Raw genomic sequence first — 17,978 nt, forward strand, 5'->3', positions numbered from 1 at the left:
GTCAAAGAGTGCGATTATATGGTTCTGATCACTGGGGAGAAGGTGCACATGAGGTTGAAGATGCTTGTGGCCTAGTTAGATGGTCTAGGCCCGAAACGTCAGCCTTCCTGCTCCTGTGATGCTGCTTGGCCTGCTATGTTCATCCAGCTCTACACCTTGTTATCTCAGATTCTCCAGCATCTGTAGTTCCTACTACCCCTTAAGACTATAGTGTTTTATAGTTTAAGTACATATAGGATTTGGTCTATTAGAATTTAATTAGTTTTCAGGTTGTGTAGGTGATAATCCAGGATAAATAACTGGCTTTCTCGTTCCACCAATGCAAGTTACAGACATTTGGATTCTTGCATCACCAAGGTATTTTAAGTTGCTGTGGGAGTTTTTTTCCCTGTGGGTGCCAAGTAACTGATTTGGCTGCTTTACAGTTTTGTTTTGAAAAGTATGAACAGACATAGATGTGCAGTCGATGTACTGTTTTGTGACATAAATGGCTGAGGAGGAAGCAAAATATAAACAATTAAGAACACAGGAATTGATATTTAATATTTTAGAATCTGACGTGGCTTGGAGCATAGCTTGTTCATTGTAATGTATATCTCCTAGGCAACCTGAATAGCAAAGACAGATGTAATATACCCATTTGACTATAGAAAAGGGAAATAAATTATTAGATTGAATTGGCAGAGGTATAAAGTACAAATGAAGAGGCTGTTATGTAGTTGCATAATACATTGGCCAGAGTGCTTCTGGAGCGCTGGGTGTAGTTCTAGTCAACACATTATAGGAAGGATCATATTTGCCTTTAGCGAATTAAGATGTGATCAAGAAATACATTGCATCTAAAATCTAGAAACAGGATATTTGATTTTATTGGTCTTTGATGGTGTCTATGTTTCACAGAATGCCTTTTACTTTAACTCCTGGAAAATGGGCATTCCCTGGCAAATTCACCATTGCTTGCCTGTTCCTAATTGTCACTTGAACAGAATGGTTTGCTCAGGAATTTCCAAAGGTAGTTAAGGGTCAAACGTATTGCTGTGGATCTGGAGTCTCACAAAGGCCAGACCAGGTAAGGATGGCAGATTGCTTTCCCTGAAGGACAGTAATGCAACAGATAGGTTTTTATAAAAAACAATGATAATCTCACAGTCACCAATACTGAGACTCAATCCTGCATTTTATTAATTTAGTTTAAATTCTACCAGCTGTGTTTGTGGGATTTGAGCCCATTTGCCTAGGGGTTCTGGATTACGCTTCCAGTGACATTGCTGTTACATCATCACCTCCTTCTGTCCCTCCTCATTTAGCCATATCCAAATACCCTTTCTATTCCTTTCTCCATCTTGTGTTTATCTAGCCTCCCCTTGAACACATTTATGCAGCCTGCTTCAAGTCTGCCTTGTAATAGTGCATTCCACTTTTCATCATACTCCTATTCTCTTTCTCTTGTTTGTGAGCATCTCTTGTTTGTCAGCAAATAAATATTATTTTGAGTGTCAAGAATTTGAGGAAATGAGTTCTGGAAGTTTGGTTTCTCTAGGAAAAAATTATGAATGGAACTGACAATGGTGAACCAGGTGGAGTTTTCAGAACGTTGGAAATTTCATTTGCAGGGAGCGTTATTTTTTAAAATGGTAAATAGGCAGAATATAATGTTTGCACAATTAATAAATGTGGAATAAGCCAAGATGAATATTGCATAAAATAGATGTTCTGAATGAATACAAAAAAAAATACAGGCTGCTTTCTGGAGAGAATGTGTTAAAAAATAATCAGAAATAAGTCTTTGGCACCCGAAATATTTTAATGCTTAATGTGACCTAGTGAAATATATGATCACCTGAATATTTCAACATTTACTATTTGGCTTGTGAGGATATATTTAAATTTCACATGTTTTAAGTACATTGCTGCTTCAATAGTTGATTACCCTTTGCTGAAATGTGAATAAAGTCTTGTCTGTCAACTTTTGAGTTGTGATGTGGTACATTTGAAGAATGGGAACACATCTGAACATTTTTTTTGCATTTACACATTCACCATCTGGTCTGTGAAGTCCAGAATTTTATTTGTTTATGGTCTACATTTTTTTTTCTGACAGCTTAACATGTATAATTTGGTAATTATGTTAAATGTTGTACCCTACATTCTTTGGAATAGGCCTGTTGCATTTTCTAATAAAGCTTACATGAACGTTGTTTACAGGAACCCAAGTCCTCACTGCACACTAAATTAACTTGGAGGGACTCTCTGAATATCTACAACCATGAAGTAATTTCCCTGGCTTCCAGTCATTTGTTTTTATTAAACTGTCTTTGATTTTAATTACAAAATTCCCTTGTCAAATTTCAGGAAGTCGGCAAGGAGTCTACAAATTGGAGCCGATGACATAATTCAGAATATCCTTTCCATGAGTCCAGTCACAGAAGTGATCTGAGACCATTTGTGGTTGAGATTTTAAATTTCTCTTGATAATTGAGGCCAGACAGAATGTACTGTGCTCACTACCTAGCCCCCAAAACATGCTTTTTTTATTGTGTTAATATGAAATTTATATATATTCACATTAACTAGGTGGCTCTCTGATGTGTTTTGTCTGCATTGACAAGTAAGTTCAATTTAATTCAAATTCTATTTTCACATTAAATCTGCTGAACTTTCAAAACTCTGAACTGATCAAACTCAACAATGTTCTGGATCTGACCACCCACATCAATCCACCAACACATGTTGTAAATGGGCAGGGTGTTGCTAAATTTCACACACTTAAAATAGTCACTGATGGCTTCTAACCATACCCAATCATACTACAACACAATAACATGTCCATGGCATTTGCATCATATAAGCAGGCCATTCAGCTCAACAGGACAATGCCAAGGAAATAGACACCAACAACACATTTTCTACCATGTCTGCATTGATGAAAAACATAGAATTAAATAAAGCAGAACTTTTTTCGTTAAGTTATTAATTTAATAGAAAATAAGACCTGCAATAATATAGTACTTTTCATGACTCTGGATCCCTCAAAATGCTTTACATCCAATGAATTATCTTTGAAGTGTTGTCATGTGGGAAACACAACAGTTAATTTGCACACAGCAAGCTCCCGCTAATAGTAATGTGTCAATAAGCAGTTTGTTTTTGTCATGTTGATTTGAGGGATAGGTGTTGATCAGGTCATTAACGATCATCAGCACCCACTCCCTTTTCGAAACAGGACTGTGGTTTTTAAATCAAGGAAATTGGAGGACCTCTGATCCCCCCTACAGTGTAACAGTATTTACATGCATAATATACTGTGAACCTAACGTCAAATTGAGATCAAAGATGTCATCCATCTTGTACCCAGAGTTGGTGTGCTCCACGCTGCTAATCAGTTGCAAAACATTTGGTTAATCCTATGTCGTGGGACCACATCGATTGGGCATTTGAGACTGGCCCAACGCATTGCACTTAGCAGCCTGTAGGATTTGCAGTGAGGGCGCACTTCATCCTGCGGGAGAGCTCAAAACCCAGTGACAAAAGTACGGTACTGCACACACTGCAATCTTCACCATTTATTTTTAAAGGCATCACGCATTCACACCAACACCAACTCCACCACCTCCCCCCCCTTCCCCATTTCTTTAGACTTTCACAGCAACCAGATATTGAACAAACCCAAGTGATTTAGCAATTCCCCCTTCCCACAGATCCGATGATCCTGGGGCTAAGTTTACCCTTCAAGCACCGAGCAGGGAAATCCTGAGGCTTTGCAGAATCCTGCTTTACCTGCCGGGACTGTGCGGCTGCTCTCTCTCTCCCCCTCTCCCTCTCGCCTCCCGCAAACACTCACCCGGTGGCCCCGGTCCCCCGGCGCCAGCGATCGCCCGGCCTGGCGGAGGGGTCGCCGCATAAAGCGAGGGAGAACTTTTCCTTCTCAGAAGTTTGCTGATGGTCTCTCCGGGCCCTGACTTTCTCATTGCCAAAGCGCTGCCTCGCTCCTCATCGCGCTCAGTGCGGAATGGGGCACGCTTCGCAGTCTCTTGCTCTCCAGCCCAACCCCACCGAATCCGCAGTCACCACGGCAACAGCGCACACACCATCCGCATTCCACAGCGCAGCTCCAACAGGTGCCATCACCTCCGACAAGGAATTTTCCTTTCAGTCCGCCGCATATCTCACCGCTCTGCAATGACAACTATTTCAGGTCCGCACAACATCTTTTCTTTCTGCGTTATTGACGATTTTTTTTTTCCATACAGGAACGCAGCGTTGAGGGGAGTGGATAAATTGCAGGGGATCTCTGAACACCCACAACCACTAGACCATTTCCCCGGTCTCCGAGCGATTTTATTTTTGTCTCTGATTTTTAATTACATCTGGCAATAGCTTATTGCCTACAGCCGATCAAACCCTGAGACAGTGGTTTAAAATCCCACCGTGGAGATTGTGAAGTCGGATGTAAATATCATTCAGTTATGGAGTCATTTACAGCACACGGAAAGGCCATTCGGTCCATTGAGACCATGCCAGTTCCCCACAGAGCAGGCAATACAGTAAGCCCCAGGCGACCCCCATAGCATTTGTTGCCTTCCAGTGTCTACCAATTTCTCTTTGAAGTGTTGCACTGTTTCTGCTTCTACTACCCTCAGAAGCAGTGACTTGCAGGTTATTACCTCTCATTGTGGAAAATAAGTTCCTCTTCAGATCTCCCCTATCCATTTATTGCCCAAAGCCCGAAATCTGTGTCCCTCCTTGTACTGAGATCAATCTTTCTTTATCCAAACTTGTCATAATCTTATGCACTTCTGTCAAACCTTCCCTCAAATTCTTGCTCCAGGGAGAACAATCCTCGCTTTTACAACCCAACCTTGTAAATAACAGCCCCCTCACACCCATCCCTGAAATCATTCTGGAAAATTCCCTCCACATCTTCTGAAAGAGCTCCACAGCCTGCCTAATATGCAGTGATCAAACTGGATGCAATACTCCATTTGGGGCATAGCAGAGCATTATAAAAGTTCAACGTAGCTTCACTGCTTTTCTTATTCAATGCCTCTATTTTCAAAGCCCAAAATCCTATATACTTTGCTCTCCTCTCTCAATATGTCCAGCCAACTTTAAAGATCAATGCACATGCATTGCCCCCTCCCTCAATTTCTGTACACATTTTGCAACTATGTCATTAGTCTATATTGCCTTTTCCTATCCCTTGCACAATATACATCACAATTCTCTGCATTAAATTCCACCTGCCACTTGTCTGCCCATTCTACTAACCTACCTATGTCCTGCTGTAGCTGGTGATTGGCATCATTAACTGGTAATTTATTGACCAAGTCTGTCTTACAAGTGATATCAATCCCATACAAAGTGTTGACTCTGAATTCCCTAGTTGTAAATAATTGTTACAAAACGGACATATAGAATAAGATTCTTAAAATATGATCAACTCCAATCAGAGGTTGAATTATTCAAAAATGTTTTTATCTAAAAGTCATGATCTTAGTCTGCCTTTTCCTGAAGTTTCCAAACTTGTAAATATCAGTGTTCAGCCAATTTGATTAATTTCATGTTACATTAACTGTACTGTAGAGAATAAAGGCCGTGGACCTTGCTCTTGTGGCATAGTGGTAACGTCCTGCCATCTGATCCAGGAGGCTTGGATTCAAGTTCTACCTGCTCTGGATGTTTAACCAATTTAATTTATTTACTGCGTGATATGCAGCCTGGCTAGTGTGCTCGAGAGCTCATTTCCCCCAGAGCAACCTGTTCAGTAGAGCACTTGAACAAGAAAAAAAAAGACATTTCTCCTTGAACTTTGATTATATCACAATTGGGCTGTTCCCTACTGTTAACAAACATCTTGCATATCACTACTGATCAGAAACTTAACTGGGTCAGCCACATTCTTACCATGTCTGAGAAGGCAAGGCAGAGGCTGCGTATTCAGTGATGTATGGCTCAACACCTGATCTCTCAAAGTTATTCAATACTTAAAAGGCTATGTGAACAAGAAACAAGAGTAGGTTACTCAGCCTTCAAGCCTGCTCCACCATTCAATCAGATCAGAGCTGATCTGATTTTAAGCTCACATGACATTCTTGAGTATCCCTGATAATATTTCATTCCCTTGGTAATAAAAAATCTATTTACCTCTGCCTTAAAATATTTAAAGATCCACTGCCTTTTGAGGAAGTGAATTCCAAAGACTCACAAGCCTTTGAGAGAAAAAATGTCAAAAGTTTGACAGATGATAACAAAATCAGGAAATTCAAAATCAAAATTCAGAGCTGCTTGTTTGATTGGCACCATTATCATCAGATTCAATATTTATTCCTTCCATTTCTGGTTGCAGTTTGTATAATCTATAGGAAAAAGTATAGCAATCCAACAGAATTATTAACAATAGCATTTAATCACCCTGAAACTTCTATCATTACAATAAAAATGTGATGGGAACACCCCCAAAGTCATATTACATCATGCCTTGGGCTTAAATTTTAATGTCTTGGAATTCTTCTCTAATACCATTGTGAGAACACCATCACCACAAGAGTTGCTGCATTTCAAGAAGACCCATTGCAAGCATCATCTTAGACCAGTAATGGATGAGCAATATTGCTTCATTGTATGACAACCATGTTGACATACATTTTACATGCAAATTCTATATTGATGTGTTTAACAGATAAGGAGTGATTATTTTGTTCTGATATTTCTATATTATTTTGTAATTGCTCGCACTCCAGAATAGTTTGAACATTTACATTTGAAAGTAGAACTGAGGGAGTCCCTTGATGCTTTGGCTAGGTGTAGCAGACTTGATGGGCCAAGTAACCTACTGCTGCTCCTATATCTTATGACCTTAGTAGCATAATTGAAAAAGAAATCTCTAAAGTTGCAATTATATAATTGAGGCATTAACACATTTACACTTCCCTGGATAACTATATTTTAGGGGTGATTTACATTGTTCCTGCTATGCCTCTGAAAGCTCTTAGCAGTTTTGATGCAGTTCTTTATCTCTAGACCTAAGTACACTTCAGTATTCAGGCAAAATTTTAGTTCAGTGATTTAGCCACTATTTAGCCGCTAGCTCCCACTAAATCACTGAATTAAAAAGCAGGCACATCTTTTTGTACTGAGAGATAGCAAGAACTGTAGATGCTGCAGTCAGAGATAACACAGTGTGGAGCAGGAGAAGCACAGCAGGCCAAGCAGCATCAGAGGAGCAGGAAAGTTGATTTTTCGGGTCGAGACCCTTCTTCAGACATGAGCATTCATTGAGATTGTGGATCCTGCACAGAATGAAAAACAGAAGAGGTTCTTTGCAGGTCTGGGAGAGGGAGGTTCTGAGCTGGGGTAAGGTTGAATGTAGTGCCAAAAAATGCCAGCGCATTGCTGAGAGTGTGTACTTGAGGATCCATAGAGAAAACTGTTTTTGGAGGCTCTGGATGTTTTGTAGGTAGAGGTTGTCATGGTTAGGGCCAAATTGGGATGGCCTGAATTTAGTTTGGAGTCCATTGGGGATGATCCAGTGCCGTAGGCAGGTACTGAGAAAGGAGATGTGGCTGTAGTAACGGATTTGCTTGAGTATGTGGTCGAAGATTTTCAGGACCGAAGAGATTACCAGAGGGGTGCAGTGGGACAGAGATCCACTGAGATCTTTCCAGAGGGAGAAGGACAACTTCTTCAAGGTAGGCATCCTTGGAGGAGGCTTCACAGTCGGTTATAACTCACTCAGAGATAGCAAGAACTGCAGATGCTGGAGTCAGAGATAACACAGTATGGAGATGGAGAAGCACAGCAGGCCAGGCAGCATCAGAGGAGCAAGAAAGTTGACATTTTGATTCAGGACCCTTCTTCAGAAATCTTTTCATATTTTCCTGTTTTGGGCTTCGGTAATATGTGTTTGGGCAAAGTTCCTAGTGGACATGTCAAAATGTTGCATAGTGAAAATGGGGATTTCAACTTCCCCAACATTTACTCAGGTAGTCCTAGTGTGAAAGAATTGATGAAAGCAAATTCTTAAAATGAATTCAGGAGAGCTTTTAAAGCCAGTACATAGAAGGGTCCACAAGCGAGGGTGCAGTCCTGGACTTAATTTTAGGTAATGAAACCAAGCAAGTAGTTGAAATATCAGTGGGAGAGCATTTTGAAGACAGTGATCAGACTTCATTGAAATCAATGTTTTTATGGAAAAAGACAAGAATAAGCCATAAATCAAAGTTTGAAACTGGGGGATGGCTGATTTTAATAAGATCAAATATGATTTGGCCAGAGTGGGCTGGGAGCCGATACTTTTAGGTGATTCAGTGTCAGAGCAGTAGGATACATTCAAGAAAGAAATAGCGAGAGTATAGGGCCTACACGTTTGAATAAAAACAAAGGGTGGGACCAATGAATCCAGCTAGCCCTGGATACCAGGGATTTACAGGATTGGATAAAGAGAAAAAGGACAGCTGACGGCAGATACTGAGGGGTCAAAACAGCAGAACCCCTAGAGGAGTATAGAATGTGCAAGGGGAAACTTAAAAAAGAAATCAGGAGAGCAAAGCAAGGATAATGGCAAGTTTTATTTTATTCATTCACAGGATGAGGGTGTCACTGACTAAGCAAACATTTATTGCCCAGAGGGCAGCTATGAGTCAACCACATTGCTCTGGTGTCATGTGTAGGCCGGATCAGGTAAGGATGGCATAGTTTCCTTCCCTAAAGGACATTAGTGAAAAAGTGGTTTTTTTCAACAATTGGATTCATGGTCATCATTAGACTCTTAATTTCAGGTATTTATTGAATTCAAATTCCACCATCTGCCAGGGCAGGATTCAAACTCAAGTCCCTAAAAAATTACCTGGGTCTAATACCACTAGGCCATTGCTTCCCCTTGTAAAGTAAGGTAAAGGAAAATCCCAACGTATTTTACAGTTACATTAAGGATAAAAGGATAACTAGGGAAAGAGTAGGGCCCATTAAGGGCTACAGTGGTAATTTATGCATGGAGCCAGACAATGTAGGTAGGGTTCTAAATCAATACTCTGTGTGCAGTTTATAAGGCCACACATACATCTGCTTCAACTTCTGCCAAATCTCAAGACTATCAATGTTCTCTTTACATACATGCTTAAGACCCAAGATAAATTTCAATTTCAATATCATTCCCAAGCTTTGATACAAAATAGGAGTTATACCTATTTCAACTGAAATATAACAATGCCCTAAATATTGGAGCTATATCAATAAATTGTTAATATTTGATATAAGCAAAACATGAAACTGTGAGGTTATTGTAGCACTGAATTCAATTCAAAATTGGTCAATGGCAGAAATATATTAGGCTGGCATTGTGATGTTTTGTTGGGTGGACTTTGAAACTACTTCTATTCATCACGTAACTTGTAAAAAATGCCTAAACTAGAAGAGCTTGATGCCAGAAGTGGATAAGCATTCTATTCCTCCCTGAGAACATTCCTTACATTGACAAATACAGAAGTTCCCTATGTAAAAGCAGGGTGGAGAAAGACATATGATTACACAAATACTCGTATGAACAGATAAAAATGTAAACCTGCAAAGGAAAATTGTGCAATGGGTATAGTTGTCCCTGCATTTCTACTGCATGTGGAATTGAAAATTTTTATGTCTAATTTCTGAAATGCCATATAATGCAGTTGATAACTTAATTTGCTCTGATTAAATGCTCTGATTCAGGTGCTCAGCATTTCATATCCATGTGAATCATTTTATCGCTTTGTTCAATCTTGACAATTGCTTTTTTTATTTACCATTGCCTAATTGCTGACTAATCATAAATTTCCATTGGATTGCAAGAAAACTTTCAAACCTTCTGGGGATGGTTGTTCAAGTGGAAACAACTACTTCGATATAAAACTAACCATGTCTTTATAATTGTTTAATGAGTAACGTAAGTGAAAACTCCTTGTCACAAATTGCAGATTTTTTTAATAATTGGAATTCATCACAGTCGTTCTGTTCAATCCCTAGAGTTTATTGATCTTTGAATCATTACTAGCATTTTATACTTTCAGTACAAAAAAAGTACAATGCAATAATTTTTAAAGAATTAGATGGTATGATTTTTTGACATATAGCTGAAAAAAGGGGTTAGAAATGTTATTCTTAATACCACATTGTGGGAGGGATTGAGAAGACCCTTAGCTATCTGCTTGATGACTTTCATACCACGTTGATACTGCACTGAAAATCAGTTTTGAGCATTACAAATTACTCTCGCCTCATGGTGAAATACCTAGGCATTGGAATTCAATTGGGTAATGCCCATTTATTGAGTACACAATAAGTTGCAGGGCAGGAACTGCATCAACCACCAAATCTGCCAAAATTCTTAGAGCAGCTCGTGTATGAGAGTTTCAGTGCACCATTATTTCTAACCTTAGTACATAAACATTCTTCTTACTATCTTTCCATTGCCTTCCTTCAATCTAGCTTTTTCGAACTTGCTGGCACATCATTTGCAATACTCACAGCAAATTCAAAACAAAAATTAAAGCAAGGACTCAATTTAATCTTCAAATAAATTAACTCAATTCAATTAAATAATTACCCTTTACCCTTAATGTCTATCTTCTATGCTTGCTGACCTGTCATAATGCTCTTACATAGTGCATCCCTAAGGTTGCTGAGCTTTGTTTGAGAAACTCTCAAGTTGTTCTGACAGGTGAATTTAAATTGCATTAGGTTTTAGTGTACATTTCAGCAGCTCAGAATGAGGCATTCCAGTCTGGTCAGATGTGGCACTAAAAAGCACACTGACAGTGTGTAGAGAGGTAGCTTGCACAATGTCATCCTGAGACAGGACAGCATGTTTTTTACTACAAAGAGCCAGTTTCCCTCAGCATGGGAACAGGGTGCAGGAGAGGTCTGACATTCTGGAAGCTGCGAATATCTGTCAGAATGAAGGTGATTGCCAGCTGAGTTTCTGCAGCAGCAGCATGAGCTGCTATGGAAGTTGGCCCAATGTCAAAAGAGGCTCCATCATAATGGTTGCCATTGTGATTTACATTTAGCTGACCACTTGCTGCATGTTAGACAGAACATCCTCCATAATAAAACAGGAAGCGCTTGAAAAATTCAGTAGTCTGGCAGCATCTGTAGAGAGAGAAATATTGTTAATGTTTCAAGTCCAGGATGGCTCTTCTTCAGAACTTCTTCAGAATGTTCTCCAAGCACTGCATTAGTTGGAGTTGAATTTCAGTGTCCTAGAACACTAACATGTTGTCCAAAACAGCTAGAATTTCCTGATGCGTGTTCATCAATCTCTTTTAGGTATCAAGGGCTCTCAAAGTCGAATATCAGGTCCTTTGCCCCAAAACTATGATGTGATCTCTTCCTCTGCCAAGCTGAGTGGCATCCTAGTATCCTGCCCTCATTCCTATATGATTGTAGCTTATGCTTTTCCATGTGTTTTCCACTCCCCTAATCAACTTTTTCAAGTATGTGAGTGCCAGTGTCTGAGCTCCTGCTTGCTCAGTCCAGACTGAGAGGTGCTATGTCTTCTGAAAAGCTGGCTACTTTAAAACAGCTTGGGGATATAAATTTTTTTCCAGCACCTAAAAAAAGATACAAGTATTGAAATTTCCTATGAAAGGGGAGCAGAGTGTGAAGAATGACTGCTATAAAGAGCTGCAGTTTGTTATGTAGGGGTGAATATAAGATCCCCACAGTGGATCCAATTCACCAGCAGCTGCCAACTAATCAAAGGGCTGGCAGCTCTGTCTCAACAGTGCCACTGGGGCAGAGGCTAGTTCTGAGAATGCAGGCAGACCTGGAGCAGCAGATACCATTGGAAGTTACTAAAGAAGGAAATTAGGTTAGGCTACCTGGGGGCAGTCAAGCAGATTCTTGACCAGGGAAGGGAGGCTGGGTTCTCACTGTGGAGTTCATGGGGATCACTTTCAGTGGGGTCAGCCCTTGCTTTTGGAGGGGGTGTCAGAGGGGCACAGAATGCCTGACTTGGAGGGGTCCTGCTGTGAGTCTAGAGGGGAGACCTGGTTGCCCCTAAACATGCTGTGCAATTGACCCCAGTACAACACCCACTGGCAATGGGATGAGTTTGTTACATGGCCCATGAGAGCATTCAAGAGCTGCAATTGGCCTTAGGGTGGGAAGGCTAACATTGATCTTCCCTGTCTTCAATCGTGAGGATAATGGGCATTCTGCCCCATGCATTGTCACCTAATGATATGATGCTCCCCACTTCCCAGCCTACTCCCTGAGGAGGAGTGAGGATTTCAATTGAACCTCTAGTGTGCATAGGGCAGAGGGCCTTCACCCCATTGTGGAGACCAAGAATTTCTTACTTCTGTCTATCCCCTAGACAGCATCTCCAGGGAGATATCAGAGAACCCATGGGCCTGATCTGCAGGTCTTGCAGAAATTTCTATCTTTTGGAGTATACTTCCCTTTAAAAAGTGCTGGTTGCATTTAAGTTGCACCAGTGAAGCTGAATTTTGCACCATCTGTAAATGGCAGCAGCCAATGAATAGTGTAGCTAGCATTAGCTGTACACCTGACTCATTGTCATGAGGTGGCAATACCAATTTAATGTGGTTCCTGAGACAAGCAAGCAGGGCATGTTTACCAATCACCCAGTATTATATACGGCTTTGAAAGGGTTAATATTGACGACTACCATTAAAAATACTCACTATGATATATCACATGGGTTTGTGGGCAGGATCTCAAAGGAATGAGAGCTGACATCTAGCTCTCCTCAAGTCCCCGTAATGATGTTTATCATCTCAATGTAACCAGTAACTAGTTGCTAACATGCAACAAATTATATGTTGGTGATTACAAGAGACTGTTCTAGTTAGACCAATAAGTGGTTTTCCTGTTCCACACTATACCAAGCAGGCCTGTAGATTCCTAGACTTAAAGGTGATGATGATAACATTCTTCAACGTGAGCAGCATCTCATACAGCATAGTGCCTGGCATTCCCTTACAAATTTAATTTGCCTGTTCATACAGCACTTTGATCAATCATTTAGAATCCTCAGACTTACCGTTGAGTCACCTGCTCATATAGCACAGACAGGAGGGAAGAGCTGAAAATGGAGGCACCTGACAGAAATAACTCCTGTGGCAATCTTCAACAAGAAAGAATACTCCAGTTAATGGCAAAAAGCTTTTCGGACCAGGTAGGGAATGATCTGCAATTGGAGAGTTAGCAACTCCCTAGAGAAGGCGTCTTAGTATTTCCAAAGCTGATGTATACTGCATTGCAAGATGGTGTTACGTGTGAGCAGTCCAAAATCAGTTTGCAATCGTGAATGAACAGACATCAGAGGCTCCATGAGTAAAGCTCCAAGTGCTAGGGGTAATTTTCATAAAAACTGCAGTAATCCAGCAAAAAGTTAAAAATTATTTACAGCTCAGATTAACTTTTGCTGCCATAGCGATAAGGCACCACAGTGCAGCTACAGAAATGGAAGTGAAGTCACGTACAAGAAATATCAGCCTGAGGTTACAGACCCAGGGATATTGCGAAGCCAGTAATTAAATAGTAACATTGGACAAATTAAAAGCCTAAACAAATGAGGTCTAATAGGGAAATAAAGTTTGGGAGATCCTCCATAAGTGGCAAAATAAAGGTGCGAATAATATATTCAAACTATGAGAGTGGAAATCGTTCAGTAAAACTGTTAAAGAAGCAGGAATCATTTGTTCAGGCCAGAAACAGCTAGATTTATATACTGAAGATAATATACAGTATACAAAAAGACAGAAGGACCCCATTTCACCAAAGATATTGTTGTAAGGTGGGGAGAGTACTTGTGGATTAGGAGGCAGGAAATTAAAATTTGCTGTTTGTAAAATGGTAGCGGAGAAAGCATTGCATGGTCCTTTAAAAGATGATGTGCTTTTTCTGTGGTTAGAGATTTAAAATAGATGTCTGTGAGCAGAAGCTTGAAAGTTTGCAAGTACACAGAGAGCATCCGAATTGAAACATTTGTATTGAAAGAGGGTACAGTTAGCAGGCCAGCAGCAGTTTTTAACAAGACAACAGGCTTTTGAATTCAGTCAAGCAATTTGAACGAGGCACTTAGATACCAAAAACCAATTAAATTTAAATCTAATGGTTTTGACAACATAGAACCAATCCTATTGTAAGAAATAATGATATGTCATCAAGGATATAAAAGAAGGGGGCATTTGGACAAAGTGACAGAGCTAACTGCCATCTATCAGAGCTAATAGTCCTCAATTCTCAAGAGAGAATCATTGGCTCTCATAGTTTCCTCTATGCCTTAGAGAATGCACCATCTAAATAACAACGGGACCAATGACATAGCTAGTTAATATTCCTGGCAGAAGAATCAATGGGGAAGACACAGAACAATTTAATGAAGGTTGCAATTTAATGAAACTAAATTCTGTTTATATATGTATATGTATATATATAAAAATAAGCGGGACTTGCATTCATTGGAACAGCACACCATTAGGAACTTGCGTTATTTTGGAATAGTTAGTAGTTACAAGGGATTTATTTAGTTTGTTGATGGTTTATTCGATTTGTTCACTGTTAGAGTTAGCTAAATAAATTGTTACCTGTTGATTTTAATGTGAGTGACAGGGATTTATTTTATTTAACCACTAGAAGTTGCTGAAAAGCATCTTACACCACTTTTCACACTCCTTTTACAGATTATGAGGCGAGGTGCTCCTCTTTGGGGATTTCGGGGAGGGGGGGTCAACCTCCACGTTATAACAATATAAAAAAGTAGAAAACCTATATTTTAGATCCAAATTGTGGGGAAACCCTCCAGTACAGCAGCAATGAACAGCAGAACAACCATTTCTGGGAAATAAAATTCTTCAATGAAAGCAAAATATATAACCTCAATAAGAGGACATGTCATCATAAATAATATTGCAAAGAAGCCTTAATTTCAGAGTTGGGTCAAACAGAATTGGACAACTTGGAGAAAACAATTTCTGTGATACAGCATGGCTCCCGAATTAGATACTAAAACAGAAGCTGAACAAGTAAATTCACTTCTATACAGAATTGGGAATTTAGTTAATGAGGTTATAACTTTCCATAAAGTAAACAAAGCAAAAAGTTCTTTTAAGGAAGTGCTGAAAGCCTTTTTGATTTTTTTCAATCTCAGAGCTAATAAGATTCTTAAAGAGCAAGTTCTAATAGAACAATTCAGGGAATCCACTGCCAATTCCATTAATGATCTGTGCAAATTTCTGGAGAAATGGGACTATGTGATGCCAAGTCAGAATTGACAGTAGACTGGATTATTGTAGGAATTGACAAACTTTTGTCAGATTTATCATAATCCAAAGAAAACCTAACTGTAGAGAAAGTAAGAGATAAGGTGAGCCAAGTCAAAGCATGAAATAAAAACTGATCAGTCCTAGGGGGAGAAGGTCAATCTTGGCACAGCAAATCAGTAGAGTCCATTTAATTCACAATTGAGAGAAACCAATGCAGTGAGTAGGAAAGGAAACAGACACTAATGGTCCTTGTCAGCATTGTGCAGCAAGAAATGTCACAGGCATGGACAGCACCTGGCTTGTAAAAGTTGATGCTTTATCTGTCATACTATAGGTCAATTTCAGCAAATTTTCAGATCTGGCACACAATTTTAGAAAATCGAGTGATCAAATAGCTACCCACACAAAGAGGTTAATTTGAGTTACAATAGGTTACAACAGAAGAAATACCTTCAGTAATGCCTGGATCATCAAATCTTCCTAGGAAACACTGTAGGTTTTTTCCTAGGGTAATGGATAATCCAGACCTTAACATTTTGTCAAACTAAAACTTATGTCAATGATCATCTTATGAATTTCAGATTAAACACTGGGCAATTATTATATTATCTGAAAGAGTGACATGGTTAAGATAACACTATCTACAGCTAACAGCAGTGTAACTGCATGGTCCAAGAAACAAACCACTTAAGATTAAAGGTATCCTACAAGAAATTCTCTAACAAGGTTTTTGCCTAATAGTAGAAAGCTATTTCATACTTCATGATTCAGAATTCTCACTCTTGAGTAGGAAGGCATGTCATGACTTCATCATCTTAAAATAGCAGAAGAAGATAAACTATATAAAGTTAATGAACAGCCAGTCAAGGAACAGCATGGCAAAGGACAATTAATCGAAGGGCAGTTGGTTGAAGATTTCAAATGGATACCTGGACTCCTGGTAGGGCCTAAACAGAAACAAAGTCCATAGATTTAAAAAGAAATGAAAGAATTCGGATGCTGGAAATCTGAAACAAAATGATAAATTCCTGGAAAATCTCAGCAGGTCCGGTAGAACATTGAAGAAGGATCACTGGACCCGAAATGTTAACTGTAATTTCTCTTCATAGATGCTGCCAGACCTCCTGAGATTTTCCAGCGATTTCTGTTTTTGATCCATTGAGTTTAGATATGTTGGCAAAAAAAAGTCGTGCTGTGCTGTCAATGAGATGGAAACCTGTGGCTATTTGTTTTGACATTCATGTTTTTCACTGCTATCAGCACTGAGATTGATGAGGTGGCACATTAAGCTCAATGGAAGCCACCATAAGAAGGGACGACCAATATTCAACATTCATGATACCATAATGAAGAAATTGCCTGTTTGGGAGATTCAGGATACTGAAAGAAAGAACATGAGATAATCTATTTTACCAATGTTGGTTGATGGTTAAACAGTGGCCAGGGAAGGGGCAGCTGCTTTCCTTCAGCTGTTGTCACGTAACTTTCTATACCTACCTGTGAGGTAGACAGTGCCTTGGTTTGGCATATCATTGAAAAGACTGGACACCCTACAGTGCAACAGTTCTTTGGTATGCATTGAGGTATTAGCCTGGATTATGTGCTTAGGTTTTTGGATTGGATGCTGTGCATACAGACTTCTGATGCAGAAGAGAGAATAATATTATTGACAAATGTCATAATGCTAAAATTGTTACATATTCTGGCAAATCCAAGCCCTAAGCTAACAAAGGACTCCAGTTTCTTCTATAATCAATTCACTGTTTAACTGATACTTTGGAATGCAATCTTGTTTTCTCACTGCTGTTATGAAAGTTTTTTAGACAATGTCAGGGCAAGGTGACAGAATGATTGAAGTGGTCATTGTGATCTAACTTTAAACAGAGAATGGTATGTACCCTAACAGGTATAACATAACAATGAGGACTTCAGCATCACGGCTGCAGACTCACTCAGGAGTCTATTATTTCAACATGAAAGCAAGCATTTTACAGGAATGTAATTTAGAGAAGAAAGAAGGAAGAAGTAAGGAAGGGAGGGAAAGGTGGTTACTTCTATCACACATTTCGCAAAATCAGGATGTGCCCACATCATTTTTGATACTGTAGCTTCTAAAATAGAGTCAAGTTGTGATGCAGGAAACACAGCAATTTATATAAAAACAGCAGTGAAACAATATTTTACTCTACGTGGTGATTTTGAAAAGTATATGGAGAATTTACATTTCGTCAGAAGTGTGCAAAGTTAGAGATGTAAAATGCAGTAAGGTTGTGAAAGGCTGTATTAATAATAAAAGGAAAAATCTGTGACAGGACAGACAATGGCAGATAATAAGTGACAAAAATGTTGGTGGGAGCAGCCATAGAGTGTGGGAATGGGACATGTAAAGAAATAAAGATGGGTCCAGAGAATGGGTACATTGAAGAATAATGAACAGCTGCAGTCTGAAAGTAGAGATGAAAAAAGACTGAACCCTCTCAAAGAAAATGAGAAAAATTGGGAGAGAGACAGAAAATGTGATTTTAAATTGTTGAACTCAATGTTTAAGTCCAGAATGGTGTAAAGTAACTAATCAAAAGAAGTTTAATTAGCTTGCATTGATTTTCATGGGAACACCGCAATAAGTCAGAGACAGAGATCTTGGTGTGATAGCAATGTGGAAAATTAAAAAGGCGTAGAGCTGGATGAACACAGCAGGCCAAGCAGCATCAT

General features: G+C 39.4%; 1 protein-coding gene across 1 annotated transcript in view; it reads right to left on the minus strand.

Moving 5' to 3' along the window:
- The window catches only part of LOC109914000 (uncharacterized protein C6orf132-like), a 47,057-nt gene extending 42,999 nt beyond the window's left edge, over positions 1-4,058 (minus strand). Inside the window, exon 1 of the mRNA XM_048612094.1 lies at positions 3,842-4,058. Within this exon, the coding sequence (XP_048468051.1) occupies positions 3,842-3,968 (127 nt within the window). The 5' untranslated portion in view covers positions 3,969-4,058. The remainder of the gene's footprint in view (positions 1-3,841) is intronic.
- Between the last annotated feature and the right edge of the window lie 13,920 nt (positions 4,059-17,978).

The sequence above is a fragment of the Rhincodon typus genome, chromosome 25, assembly GCF_021869965.1.
Source record: "Rhincodon typus isolate 14 chromosome 25, sRhiTyp1.1, whole genome shotgun sequence".
NCBI lineage: Eukaryota > Metazoa > Chordata > Chondrichthyes > Orectolobiformes > Rhincodontidae > Rhincodon > Rhincodon typus.